We start from the raw sequence: 13029 nt of genomic DNA, 5'->3' as shown, positions 1-13029 counted from the left end.
GGATTTAAGGACCCTTCCACCCCAGCCATTGTGTGCTCCCTATATGTCTCTATGAAAGCCTCATCCCACGCCAAGATTTCATTTTATTGTGTCACACAGGTACCAATGCACGTGCCTCCACAGGGCAGAGAGGTGCCACCTCCTCATTAAACCTGGAAATTACTCAAGAAAAGACATGATTTTCATAAGACACACCTGGATCCAGAAGCTCAGGCACCCTCCCATCTTCACCCCCTGACACCACACAGCAGCCTCGGTCCACCCTGCACCTCTCCATCCTTCCCACCCCCCTTCCATCCTGCTTCTCCAGGCCCTCCCAGGAAAGCAGGCAGGCTTCAGGTAGACTAATACAAATTTTTAATGCACATATTAAATAAATATTTCAAATCATTTCACATTAAAATTTGTACACAACCAAAAAAAAAAATCCTCAAGGAAACAGGAAAAAAAAATTAAAAATCATAAAAACTGGATGAAAATTCACCCCTGGTCCTGACTCCTATCCAGTGTCTTTGTTTGCCCTCCCCGTTAAGAGTAATTACTTTAACCCTTTGGAGAGAGGCAGTCCCAGGGCAGCACATACGGAATGGGGCTGGGGTTGCTCACTCCAAGGATTTCATCTTTCCCTGGATCCTTTTTTGTTCTAAATAAAAATCCAGGCCTCCATCAGCAGAAATCATTGTGGAAACACGCTCAGGCAAAGAGGAGAGAGCAGACCTAGAAGAGACAGTTGAGGATGGAAGAGTCAAGCACCGACTGAATGCTACCACAAAACAGCCCGAAGGGGCTCCGCAGTGATTTGTAAACTTCTTTAATTGGACAGATGAAAAATTCCACCTGATTAAAAATTAAAAATAGCCAATTTTTTTTTTTTTGCGAAAACTTCATATTTTGCAGGTGAAAAACAAAGAAAGAAAGGAACACAAAAGCAGTTCTCAGCCATCGCCTGCTGCTGCACTGGAGTATTTAAAATATCCCAAGATGCTCTGATGGGCAAGCGGTGCCAAACCTGTCCAGGACTCCCTATGGGGCACTCAAGGGCAGCTGGCCCCAGTCACGATGTGGAGCTGTGAGTCCTCTGTCACCCCGAGGCACATCCATGCTCTCCATCATTATCCGGCCTCTCTGCTGTGCATCCATTCAGGTGAGCATCCATTCAGTTCCGTTGGGTTGGATTCCCATCTTTTTCTTCTTTTCTTGTTTGTTTTAATTGAAGATTTCCCCCCCCCCCCCCTAAAGCTACGGGAAAAAAATACGAAGCAAAACACGACCCCAAGCACTAAAACAATTGCTAAGCGAAGGGCTCTTCCCCCCTTCACCAGTCTGTGAACATTTCATCTCTTGTAAAGTTGGAGTACAAAAATAGAGCCTCTTTCTTTTTTTTTTATCCTTTTTTTTTTTCCCCCCTTTTTTGTAAAAACAGAACAACCCCCAAATTATCAACAACTAGAGCATGTCGTTCTTTTATCCCCCCCCTTCCCACCCCCTCCCCAGCCCCTGGTGGTTTTTTCCTCCTTTAATAACCCTATCACAACGTCTCTGTCAGTCCACCCAGGGGCACACGTCACGGACGCACCCTGGCGCTGGAGTTTCGAGTCCTTTTGCTCCTGCGGTTGAAGGGGTAGTTGAGGAACTCGAAGCGCCGGTGGGGCTCGGTGGTCTGGTGGCCCTTGGGGAGCCTCTTCATGAAGTGCACCTCACGCTGGTGCTGCCGGGTCTTGGAGCCCTTGCGCGGGCGGCCCTTGCGGGTGAAGGCCATGTACCAGCCCTCGTACTTGGCGTTCTGCAGCGCCGTGTAGTTGTTCTCCAGCACAATCTCAGTGAAGACGCAGTCTTTGCCTTTGCCATTACTCTGTGAAGATGGGGATAGAGGGGTGGGGTTCAGCAATGAGAGCGCTTCTCACCGCCTGACGTCTGGCCAGGAGTGATCCACAGTGATCCACCCACCCAGCCTTTATGCAGTGGGCGCAGGAAGGGACAACACGCATTCCATGAGGACAATGGAATGATGTGAGGGATTGGGGTTAGGTTGCTGCCCGGATTTTGGCTGGTGCCCTATCCCTGGAGATGCCCAAGGTCAGGTTGGATGGGGCCCTGATCTGGTGGGGGGCACCCAGCACACAGCAGGGAGTGGAACTGGGTGGGTTCCCAACCATTCTGTGATTGTACAGTCCTCAGCGCCCTTTCTAACCCAACCATTCTGTAACACCCACAGATGCTGGATGCAGGGAGCATGGGACAGCTGAAGGATGAGCTTCTGCACATCAGACAAAGCACAGGGAGCAGGGAGAGGACCCAAACTGTTGTGGTTCCCAACTAGTTTAATATCAGCCAGCCCCAAGGAATGGAAAAGCCCTCCTGAAAATTCATTTCCCTGTTAGGATTTTGTTCATCCACCCCAGGGTAGGAGCATGGAGGCTCAGAGGGAGCGTGACTAACCGGTGCGCTCAGGGCCTGCTCCACAGAGCATCTTAACATTCCCAGCCCTTGTACCATGTAATTGAGGAGAATAGCCCAGCAATCTGCCTATTTGTTCGGGGAGATACAAGGGCACTGCCCCACACAGCACCCACCCTCCCCTTCCCTTGCTGCCAGGCTGCAGGTTCCTTGTACCCAGACCCCAAATAGAGCCCTAGGCTCCCTACCCCACCTCCCAACCCAGAGATGGGTGCCAGCCCCCACCCTACCTTGCCAATCAGCTTCCCCTTCTTGTTCATGCAGATGTAGAACCCCGTGGCTGCCCCTTTGATGCGCACACGGCTCCCAAAGGTGTCAGTCTCGACGATGAGCTTGGCTGGGGAGAGCAGCAAGAGGAGAAACAGAGAGGTCACAGGGATGGAGAGCCTGGCAATGCCAGCCTCCTCCCTTTCAGTGCATCCCTGCATGGCAGGCCTTGGTCACCTCACTTTGTCACCTGGAGCAGCTCTGCCTTGCTGAGATCTACGTGCCTCAGATGCCATGGGAACATCCCAGGAGGAAAAAGGGAACGCAGGGGACAAACCAGCTGCCCTGCACAGTGCTCTGCCAGCTGTCCCCAGCCCATGGGGACACCGTGCCGAGCTGGGGCTGCAGGAGGAACAGTGACTTTGCAGCTGGCAGGAGAGGCGTGAAGGGTACGGCCATCCTTTTAATGCCTTTCACCTTTGTGCGAGTCGAGAGGGCATATTGATTTGGTCTCAGTTTTTTAATGGAGGCATCGATTGACTTCCGAAGGAGCTATGCAAATCGCTGGGTCGATGGGCCGCCTATAAATAGGTCTGTCACCTTCCCCACTGCAGCCACCCTGGGAACAGAGCATCCTCCTCCCCGCCCTGCAGCCCTCCAGCAGCTCTCCTCCAGAGCAAACCCCAAATCCAACAGCAGCAGCGGGGCCATGCTGAGCCAGGTGCCAAAGGCTTCCCCACAAAAAGCCATCCAGGGCTGTCCCACCTCACCACCACATCCTGCCACACACCAGCCCTCACTGCTGCCCGCCCAACTTCAGAGGGCAATCAGAGCACACAGCCTCTGTCCCACAGGGTGCCCCTGTTCTCCCAGCTCTGCAGATGGGGTGCTCAGTTCCTCAAGACCACTATGCAGCTCGCTTTCACCAACAGCCCCCAGCCCTGCAGTGGCTTTGAAGCAATGCTGCTGGATGGCAGACCCAGGCCGCGTGCTAACTAAACCCAGCCTGAGCAGTGCTTCAGGACCACAAATAAATCACTGCCTGTCTCCATGATGTCTTGATCCTGCATCAAGCGTGGGGACTTCTCCCACTGCCCCCCACAGCTCCTCACCTCCAGCACCCCCTGCACCATCCTGCAGCCCCAGCCCAGGGAAATCTGGCCACTCTCACCCCACACAAGCCCCTTGTAGGGGCTCAGCATTCCCAGAGCACTGAGCCAGGGATCCCCATTCACCAGTATGGGGGAAGGATTGATCTGGGAGGCAGTCCAAGCTTTGAGGAGAATTGATTTTTCCCTGCTCTCTCCCAGAGATAGGAAAAGCAGGGAGGGAGGGAGGAGGAAGGCAGGCATGGATGCGTGGTTCTCCCCTCTGGCCCCAGAGTCACAGCCATCACCCTGCAAGATGGGGACAGCCCCGAGCGAAGGGACCACAGAGGGTGAATGGATCGACTGCACCATGAGAGGAGCCGGCAGCGCTGCCGGGGCCAAGAAGGAGTCCATCAGATATTGACAATTAAGACAGATAACGGAGAGCGCCGGGCTCCATGTGAAGTCGGCTGTAAAAACGTCAGCGTGGGGAGAGGGGTCACCCGCAAAAATAAATCAGCGCCTTCCTCCCGCCCCAAAAATCAGATGGGAAAAGAAACCAGTGCAGCAGAAGGAAGGGCCTTTGCTAACGAAGGGGGCTTTCTTCTGACAAAGGTTTCGGGGAGACCCTTTTTCTCCCTGTTTAAGGGACAGAGGGAGCTTAACATTTTCAACTCTGCTCTTTCACTGAAGTGACAGATTTATCCCAGAAAAGTTATGTTTCATACTCAAACTTTGAAGGGAAAGCGGCTACGTAAATGCTGAAAAAATGCAGCGAGACACACTTGATCCCCCAACTGGACTGCGAAGAGGAGAAAGTATTCAGGAAATGTTAAAAAAGGTGAAAGTAAGAAGCGATTTAATAGCTCTTCCAGACATGGGGGCCTCCCTGGAGATTCATATAGAACAATCCCGAACCTCTATTTTAACATTTACAGACTTGCAACTCCTAAAACTTTACATCTGAAAAACTGCTTGTTCTCTTTCTGCTTTAGATCAGCCCTCGTTTTCCTGCCCCGCTCCTCAGATGCTTCACCTCTTTTATTACGTTTTAATAGAGTTTTTCGAGCCGCCGCCGCGTGTCCCCTCCTTTTGGCCTTATTTAAACCTGGCCGCTCCTGGAGGTGTGGAGCTGCCTTGAAAACGCAGGCGTTACAGGGCTAAAGCCAGAGGAGGCTTTGGGGGTTGTTCGGCCCTTTTGCTTGGGAAGTTGGCTGACACCCCTTCCATCCCGGAGTGGCTCCCTGCTAATGCAGCACATGGGATTCCACGCACAGCTGAAGTTTGGTGCAACATTGGCAGCCAAAGGAAAAAGGGGAATAAAAACCCAACACCAAACCAGTCGGGGAAGGAAGCAAAGTGCTCCTACTAATCTCCCTCAACAAGAAAGGGAAATTGCAGCTAATGCCAAAGAACAACACTTGGGATGGCTCCATACGGCACACGCTGACATGGGCACCTCCTGCCCACAAGGGAATGGGGTGCAGTGCCCCACTCAGCGCGGATGGAGTTGACACCACTGTTCCTGGTGTGACACCAGCACACATGGTGAAGGTGCCCTGGCTTTGGGTGGCTGCAGCGTGGCACTGCTTTCCTCCCCAGAGAACCATGGCCTGGGGGGACACATGGTGCCAAGAGCAGCACAGCAGCAGGAGGGCTGCACACAGTTGCTGAGCCCCCCAGCTTTGTCTCCTCCTCACCTGCAGTCAGCACCTCACTGAGCCCACACTCCTTGCTCAGAAAGGGGAAGCACAGGGGGTACGTGGGGGAAACACCGCTTCGGATGTCTCTAACTCAGGGCAGGACTCCAGAACAGCACTTCACCTACAATTTCAACCCCCCTCACTTCTTTTCTTTTCCAACTTTGCCCTCTGTTTCTCCTCCAAAGGAAGAATCAGAGACGCTCAGTGCTGCCTGTGCCAAACTGAGCCTTGCAAGTCAGGTGCACAGCAGCACTGAGCAGCACCCACCCCACAAGCACCCAGACCCACTGAGCGCTGACCCCGCTGTTCTCCCTTCACAAACCCCCACACACTCCAAACGATCCTAATGATTTCTGCTCAACCAACAGGACGGAAACCATCAATCGGCACACAGCACTGAGGACACCTCCCAGCCCCCCCCTTAGCCCCCCCGGCCGCGTCCTTCCTTACCGTGCACATCCCCGTCCTCTGCCATCGCATTGATTTTCTTGTTGTCCAAGATCTGCACGTGCTTCCCGCTGGTCCGGCTGTACAGCTGGTAGGTGCGCACGAGCCGCCGGCTGAGCTGATCTGTCACCAGGCTCTGCTCCCTCACATGCTGTGTAAAATTAGGTGGGGACTGAACAGTTACCTTTAGGAAATTAAAAAATATACGACACACCATTATAATCTCTACTCCTCAGAGGGGAGAACGGGCTGAGCAAGGATCACCAGCGCCTGCAGAGGAGGAGCAGAGTCAGTGGGACGGGGGGGAGCTGAGCCCTTTGGGGACCGGGATCCCCCAGATGAGTGTGGGTGTCTTGGGGACATGAAGGAGCTCAGGGACTCCCAGTGTCCACTAGGACTCAGTGGGTCCCAGCTCATATGGAGGTACCTGAGATGGGGTATGCAGCTTCCAGGACCCCCTTTCCCCAAAACACCCTGCTCTTCATGCCCCAAACCCACAGATGAGGTAGAGCTATGAGCCATCAAGACTCCACTCCCCTCACGGGGTATCTATAACACAAACCCCAAGGAGTACCGTTACCGACGTGTGAGCCATCCTTCACCTTCACCCCCATCCCGGTGCCATCCCCATCCCAGTGCTGACCCCCGGCCCCATAGCAGCAGCCGACCCAACTCCTCCAGACCCTCTGCTCCCCAGACACAAGCAATTCAGCCCGATCCGCTTCCCCCATCCCCAGCACAGGGCTCCTTTCCCTTCTCGTCTCCATCCCCTCTTTTAAGTCCGGAAAGTTTCGCTGCTCACTGACATTTATAAAGACGTATTCTGAGCAAATGTTAGCGGGTCGATCCTTTCAACACCAGCAGGCCGGGACCCCCCCGCTACCCCCACGTCAAACGGGAAGATTCCCCACCACCAGCAGACCCCAATAAAAGCCGGAGCCGCCGCTCTCCCGCAGCCGCCCCTACACCGACATTTCCCCTCTCCAGTGCCACCCCTCTGCCTCCGCGCCTTTCCTTCAGCCGCCTGCGGATAACGCACGGACTCTCCCGGCCCTGATGAGGGTACCATGTGGAGGAGAGGTCATTAGCCGTGCCGCTCCGTCTCGTCCTCCAAAATATTACAGCTATGTTTTATACAACCGCACACTCCTTTTTGCTTTGGGGCTGGAAACTCCATTTTTTTTTTTTTTTCCTCCTGAGCTTCCAATGAAATAATCATAACAATAATAATAATAAAAAGCGGCTTAAGGAGCGTTTTCAAAACGCTTCTGCACCTGTGGCCTCGGGGGAGGGGGTTTCACCCCGCTTTGCACACACAGCCGCAGCCCCATCTCCTGCTGACACTCCTGGCCCCGGCGATGCCAACCAGCAGCAGCAACGTTCAGCTGGACTGAAATCTACGCTTTTTAGTAAGGAAATGGACTTTCTTTCCCTCCTTCCCCTTTTCCTTCCCTTTTCTCTTTTCTTCCTCTCCTCCCCCCCACCTTTTCCTTTATTCTCCCCTTTTTTCTTCCTCCACCCCGACGCTTTTATCTCGATTCTACTTTACTTTTCAGATGAAAAAACACCCCCACACGAGAGGAAGGGCCGATCCGTAGTGCGATTTGAAGAAGAACGGGAGGACCGAACGGCCGAAGCCCCTGCAACCAGGGTGGGCGAGGGGTCCTCCCACCCCCGCACCCCATCCCGCAGCCGGTGCGCAGCCGCCCGCTCCCGGCTCTTTCCAGCGGGGCTCGCGTCGTCTGAGGGACTTTAAGCCAACCCCCCGTCCCGACCCCCAGCCCCGAGGGGCGAACAAAGCCGGCGGCGGAGCGGGAGCTTACCTGGGCTTGCAGGCAGAGGACGAACAAGTGCATGAACCTGGAGGGGGGGGTGGACAGAAAACGGGAGAGAGATGTGAGCCGGGGGGCTGCGGGGAGGAAAGGAGGGAGGGCTGGGGGCAGGCGGAGGGAGGGCTGCGGTACTCACACGTAGCTGAAGAGCGAAGAGCAGGGGTCCATAGCGGAGCGCTGCGGGGCCGGCAGCCCGGAGCCCGGCGGTGGGGTGGGGGCGCGGCTCTGCTCGGCTCCTCGACTCCTCTCGCCCTGCCTCGCCCCGAGGAAAGGAGGGCACAAGCGGCTACAGAAGGGGAAAGGCCCCCGCCGGCCCGCCCGCCCAGCCCCCGGGGGAGCGCGGCCGGCAGCCCCCCGCCGCGGGGAGCCCCCCGCCCCGCTCCGCTCCGCTGCCGGCCCGGGAGGCGGCGGGGGCGGAGAGCCCGGGGGGCGGCCCCGGCGGAGCAAGGGAACCTCCGGCAGCGGCCGCTCGGGGGTGGCGGCACTACGGGCTCGGCCGGCGGAGGGATGCCGTCCCCGCGCCGTGCCTCAGTTTCCCCATCTGTAAAACGTGGCTTACGGGTCCGCGTTGTGGATTGGGGCCGAGCCCTCTCGCTGGACGTGCCAGACATTAAAAGGATTACCGGGGCGGAGGGGTGGGCAGGAGTTTCGAGAGGCTGAGCAAACAGCGCAGCCGGGGGTACTGGGCGGCGGGACCCCCCCCTCTTCCCTTCCCTTCCCCGGACGTCCCCGCCGGGCTCTTACCTGGAGGGGCGGCCGTCCGTCAGCACCGGCTGCGCGGGGCCATGGGGCCGCGGCGGGTCGGGGCTCAGCCCCGCAGCCCGGGTAGGGCCGCCGAGGGCTGCATTGTTCGGCGAGCCCCGTTGCTCCCGGCCCCGCCACCTGTTGCGCACCGGGGCGGGGGCTGCGGCGGGGCTGCGGCTGACGGGCGGGACCCCGGGGCCGGTACCTGGCCGGGGCCGCCTGCTCCGCGCTGAGTGACAGCCGCTAATTTGCCGGCCGTGCCCCGCTGCCGGTCCCCGCGCTCCCCGCGCCCTCCTTTATCTTATCAGAGCCCATAATTACAATTGCTATTTTGTTTCCTCGAATCAGCAATCAGCGCTATCTGCCGCCGCTGGAAAGGCAGCTCCTGTCAGCCGGCCTCTGAGTGACAGCGCACACACAGCGCTCCTGCGCGGCCCTCCCGCACCGGCACACGCACACACACACACACACATACACACACACACACATACACACACACACACACACACACACACACACACACACACACACGCACACACACACATACACACACACACACACACACACACACGCACACACGCACCCTGCAGCCCCGCACAGCCCTCCCTGCCCTGCCCGCACACCGCAGCTTGCTCATTCCCCCCTTGCTCGGGCACCCTCCAATGCTTTGCCCCCAAACGCTGCCCACCATCACCCCCCGAGGCTCACCCACCACCAGGCGCTGGGAGCGGCCACCACACCTTGCTGCCCCCTTCTTCTCTGTGCAAAAGACCGGAGGATGTTTCTGAAGGGCTTTCCTGAATGGCTGGAGAAGCCCCAGGCTGGGCCCGCTTTCACCCAGGGGGCTGCAGGGCGGGCTCTGGGGGTGCTCAGCCCCCTGCACCAACCCAGGGTGCAAGGCAGCTCCGTGCCCACAAGCTGAGCACCAGAGCAGGCAGCACAAGGTGCTCCCACCACCCTGCAGTGGAGCAATCCTTCCTTTCTTATACATTGCAAGGAAAGGGGTCTGGATGCAGCACCTCTCTCCCAGATGCCACTCGTGCTCACCCCTCCGTGGGCGCAGGGTCAGGCCATGCAGCACCATGCAGTGCACAGAGCGCACAACTGCACCGTGTCCAACTGATGCTGTGCTGGGGGGTGGGAGGCAGCCGGGGGCTGACAGCTCCACGTGCCCCCTGCCCTCAACAAACAGGCTCGAGTGGCAGCACGGCTGTGACACGGGGATCACCCACGGGCGGCCGCACGTCACCGACACAATGACAAACAGGCTCCTGCTGCTGCCCCGTCCTTCCCCAACTTTGTGCAGGTGAGCAATGCCACGGGGCGGGGAGCTGAGCACTGGGCTCACGTCTGGCTCTCCTGCTGGGCAGAGAAAGCTCAGCCTGAGGCACTGGGCTGAGCTGCCATAGGGCGGGGGGAGAAATCCCGTCCCAGCAAGGAGCCACGGATCTGCGGTGTTCCTGCTGCCACAGCGGTCACTCCTGGGGCAGGCAGCCAGCACGGCCCCATCGGGTCTCAGTACTGAATGCTGTGAGTGAAGCATCAAACACCCACAGAGATGTGAGCTCTGCTCTCCTTTTCCATAGAGCTGGGGATACTCAGGTCAGGATTTTATCCCCCAGATCACCCTCTTGCCTTGCCATGGCTAATGGAGATTGCCCAGGAAGGCAGCCTGTGGTCAGGCTGCTGGTGGTTGAAGGAGATACCAGGGCTGCCCCAGCTGGGCTGAACCACGGAGCAGACAGCAGACGGGCCGTCCTGCTCCTCTGTTTGCTCCATCACACAACATCCCTGACAGCCTCCACAGCTCAGCAGTGTCCCTGCTCCAGCACCGTCTCTACCCACAGCCCTGAAGAGTGAGCAAGTCAGCCCAGAGGGGCCCCTTCTGCCAGAGAAGCTGTGGCTGCAGTTCCCCACAACCCCCCAGCACTGCTGGTACAGGGATCACAGCACCAACCCCAGCTGATGGAGGAGAGCAGCACCTGCAGGGGGCACTTCAGCACCCATCTGAGGGTGAGAGGAGCTCCTGGCTGCAGGTCTGGATGCTCGGCCACACATCTCCAAGCAGGCACACAGAGACCCCCCCCAGCGGAGCCAAAGGGACACCACTCCCCCTGCTCTCACCCTCCCCATTCCTGCCCGCAGCATTAATGGGGCGTTGTGGAGGCAGCAGCTCTCCTCCATGGCTGAGTGGTGCTGAGCAGCCCGGGGCGATCCCACCACTCACCATTAACTCAGCATCCCCCCAAGGGCCAGACCCCACCACCATGCGTGGGAATGAACTTGTCTGCACTACCCACAGCTCCAGGAACAGGGAGGGGGGTACAACTGCTCCCCGTTCAGTGAGTGGCACCAGGGCTGAGAGTGGTGGGAATGTTGGGACAGGAGAACAGCAGCATGGGGCTGCATACACCCTGCACAGGACCAACCACAGTGGTGTGGCCCCATTAGGTAGACACAGAGGGAGGGACTGGAGGTGAGCCAGGGACATGGGTAAAGACCAGAGAGTGCCCACGAGCTATGGGGGAAAGGGGGCAGCAATGAGAAGGAGGACTCCCAGGCCACACACACCTCCAAGGAGGGAGAACTGGTAAAGGTCCCAGCCCCAGCCCTGAGTGATTTAAACATGAGGTTGGGCATTTTGGTGTCCATCTTCTCTGTACACATCAGCCCGAGCAGAGGTACGGTGGGCCTTGGACATGGGAAAATGGAGACATGCAGATGAGAATAAGCACATGTGGTGCTTGAGCAGCTCTACCCCATCCCTGCTCCCAGCACAGATCAGACAGCAGCCCCAAGACCTGCTCCCAGCGTGCTGCTATCTGGCACAGCCCACCCAGCACCTTCCTCTTGCCCTGCAGCACATCTGACTTCGGTTTGGGTCCTCCTGGGAAAAGGATTCCTGCACCCAGCCCTGTGGGGGGGCTAAGCCTAAAACCAACAGTGGTGGCCAGGGGGCTGTCGGCTGGCTGTAACACTACCTCCATTTGTTTGCTTATAGCATCCACCCAAAATGCCCGTGTGTGTGTCTCCAGGCCCCTGTGTCAGTGGCAGCTGAACTGCTGACCCCAGGAGTTTGCAAAACATCAGGGTTATGGCCCCTTGGACACCACAGCCCGGTGGAGATGCTGCTCATCCCAACCTCATCCTGGGGAACCAGCCCCAAGCATGGGGACAAGCGAGAGCCAAGCCCAGAGGAGGGGCAAGGTGGGCACACTCCCCATCGCACCTGCTGCTCTTTGGACCAGCCCCGTGGACTTACCCGAGCTCATCCCTCCAGTTCCCACCACAGGCACCAAATCCTGCCCATCTCCCCTAAGAACAGAAGAACAGCAGGTCCGGACACCCCTAAATCCCACTGGGCTCAGCCCTGCTGCCACCAGCCCTGGCAGGGAGTTGTGGCCAGCGGTGACAGCTCTGCCAGCACCAGAGCCATCCCAGCCTGCAGCGATTAGAAGGGTCAGAGGGCAGAGCACCTGTGACCCCAGGGTATCTCAGCTGTGGCTGTTGGGTGCAAAGCTGCCATCGCTGCCTAGGGATGCAGGAGGGGACAGCGTGGCAGAGCTGTGCTGAGCAGATGGAAATTCTTGCTGTGCAGCAGTGGGCACGGACTGCAGCTGTCCTACACCACCCAACCATGTTCACTTCTAACACCTGCCCTGGGTGCGTATGGCTTTGGGTCTGTCTCACAGCACGATCTGTGCTCCATCATCACCAGGCACTACCCCAGCTGCGCCCCACAGCCCTGGTTGTGCTGGGCATCCATTCAGCCACCGGTACCCGAGGAGAAAAGCAAAGTGAGAAGCGGAGCACTGATGGAGCAGGGAACCAGCCCCACCTACAGCACGGCCACAGCTGTGCCTCGCATGGGCTGCCCTGGGTCAGTGTCCCGGGGATGTTATAGCAGGGAGGGATCCACCCCCTGGGATGTATCGCACAGCACCCCAGAACACAGCCCCAGGGAGGAGGGATGCTCAGAGCCACCCCCCTGATCCCACGCTCCCCTTCCCACGCACCCCAGCACAGTTGTACCTGAGCTCACCCGCTCTCCTTCAGCCCTGTTTGTTTGCCCAAGGTATTTGTGGCCGGTGGCACCTGCTCCGATACAATCAGCTCGGCAAAGGAAGCTGCTCACCTAGCGTGACCCCTGTAATTCCATCCTTCCCCATTAACAGCCCCCCTCCCAGCCCCCTGCCATCCCAGCATTTATCTCCCTCTCTCCCGAGCGCATCCAGGCTGAGACATTGCTGGGCAGGGGGAGCAAACCTTTCCAAGGCACTGAGAGCGCCTGGCAGTGCCAGCTGCCCCAGCCCCTCTGGGTCATTCCTTCTCACAGAACTACCCCTCCTGCCACAGCCCCTTGTCCCAGCGCCCCTCAGACAACCAGCACCTCGGCATCCTCCTTCTATCCGATAAGATCCCAAATGCCATCTGACGTCAGCCTGCATAACCTCTCCCTCCCGGTACCACTCTCTCCTCACCCCGCACCAGCTGCTCCCCCAGCCCAGCCTGGCAGGAGAGCTTGTTAAAAATGATCTACAGGCTCTTATC

At 57.9% G+C, this 13029-nt stretch overlaps 1 protein-coding gene across 2 annotated transcripts; it reads right to left on the bottom strand.

Annotated features, from left to right (window-relative positions):
• Positions 1-340: 340 nt before the first annotated feature.
• FGF8 (fibroblast growth factor 8) lies at positions 341-8941 on the bottom strand. Of its 2 annotated transcripts, none has more exons than XM_015866902.2 (6): positions 8479-8940; positions 7871-7986; positions 7726-7762; positions 5906-6053; positions 2688-2794; positions 341-1852 (listed from the first exon to the last, which is right to left on the bottom strand). In XM_015866902.2, exons 2-6 carry the CDS (start codon positions 7900-7902, stop codon positions 1565-1567), a joined length of 612 nt encoding a protein of 203 aa, XP_015722388.1. In that variant the 5' UTR covers positions 7903-7986; positions 8479-8940; the 3' UTR covers positions 341-1564. The 2 variants fall into 2 exon arrangements, with proteins under 2 accessions (XP_015722388.1, XP_015722386.1); XM_015866900.2 differs by having other exon boundaries at positions 1377-1852; positions 5906-6086; positions 8479-8941.
• Between the last annotated feature and the right edge of the window lie 4088 nt (positions 8942-13029).

This window comes from Coturnix japonica, chromosome 6, assembly GCF_001577835.2.
Source record: "Coturnix japonica isolate 7356 chromosome 6, Coturnix japonica 2.1, whole genome shotgun sequence".
Taxonomy (NCBI): domain Eukaryota; kingdom Metazoa; phylum Chordata; class Aves; order Galliformes; family Phasianidae; genus Coturnix; species Coturnix japonica.
The sequence above is the reverse complement of the archived record's forward strand: the minus strand, read 5'-3'. Positions and strand labels throughout refer to the sequence as shown.

What these genes read in the sequence shown, in the direction of transcription:
- FGF8 (XM_015866900.2), bottom strand. Translation starts at nt 7,902, where the DNA reads ATGGACCCCTGCTCTTCGCTCTTCAGCTACGT. An exon ending in TCTTCGCTCTTCAGCTACGT is followed by an intron (nt 7,763 to 7,870) that starts GTGAGTACCGCA and finishes CCCCCCCTCCAG; the next exon opens with GTTCATGCACTTGTTCGTCC. An exon ending in AGGGGAAGCTGATTGGCAAG is followed by an intron (nt 1,853 to 2,687) that starts GTAGGGTGGGGG and finishes CCATCTTCACAG; the next exon opens with AGTAATGGCAAAGGCAAAGA.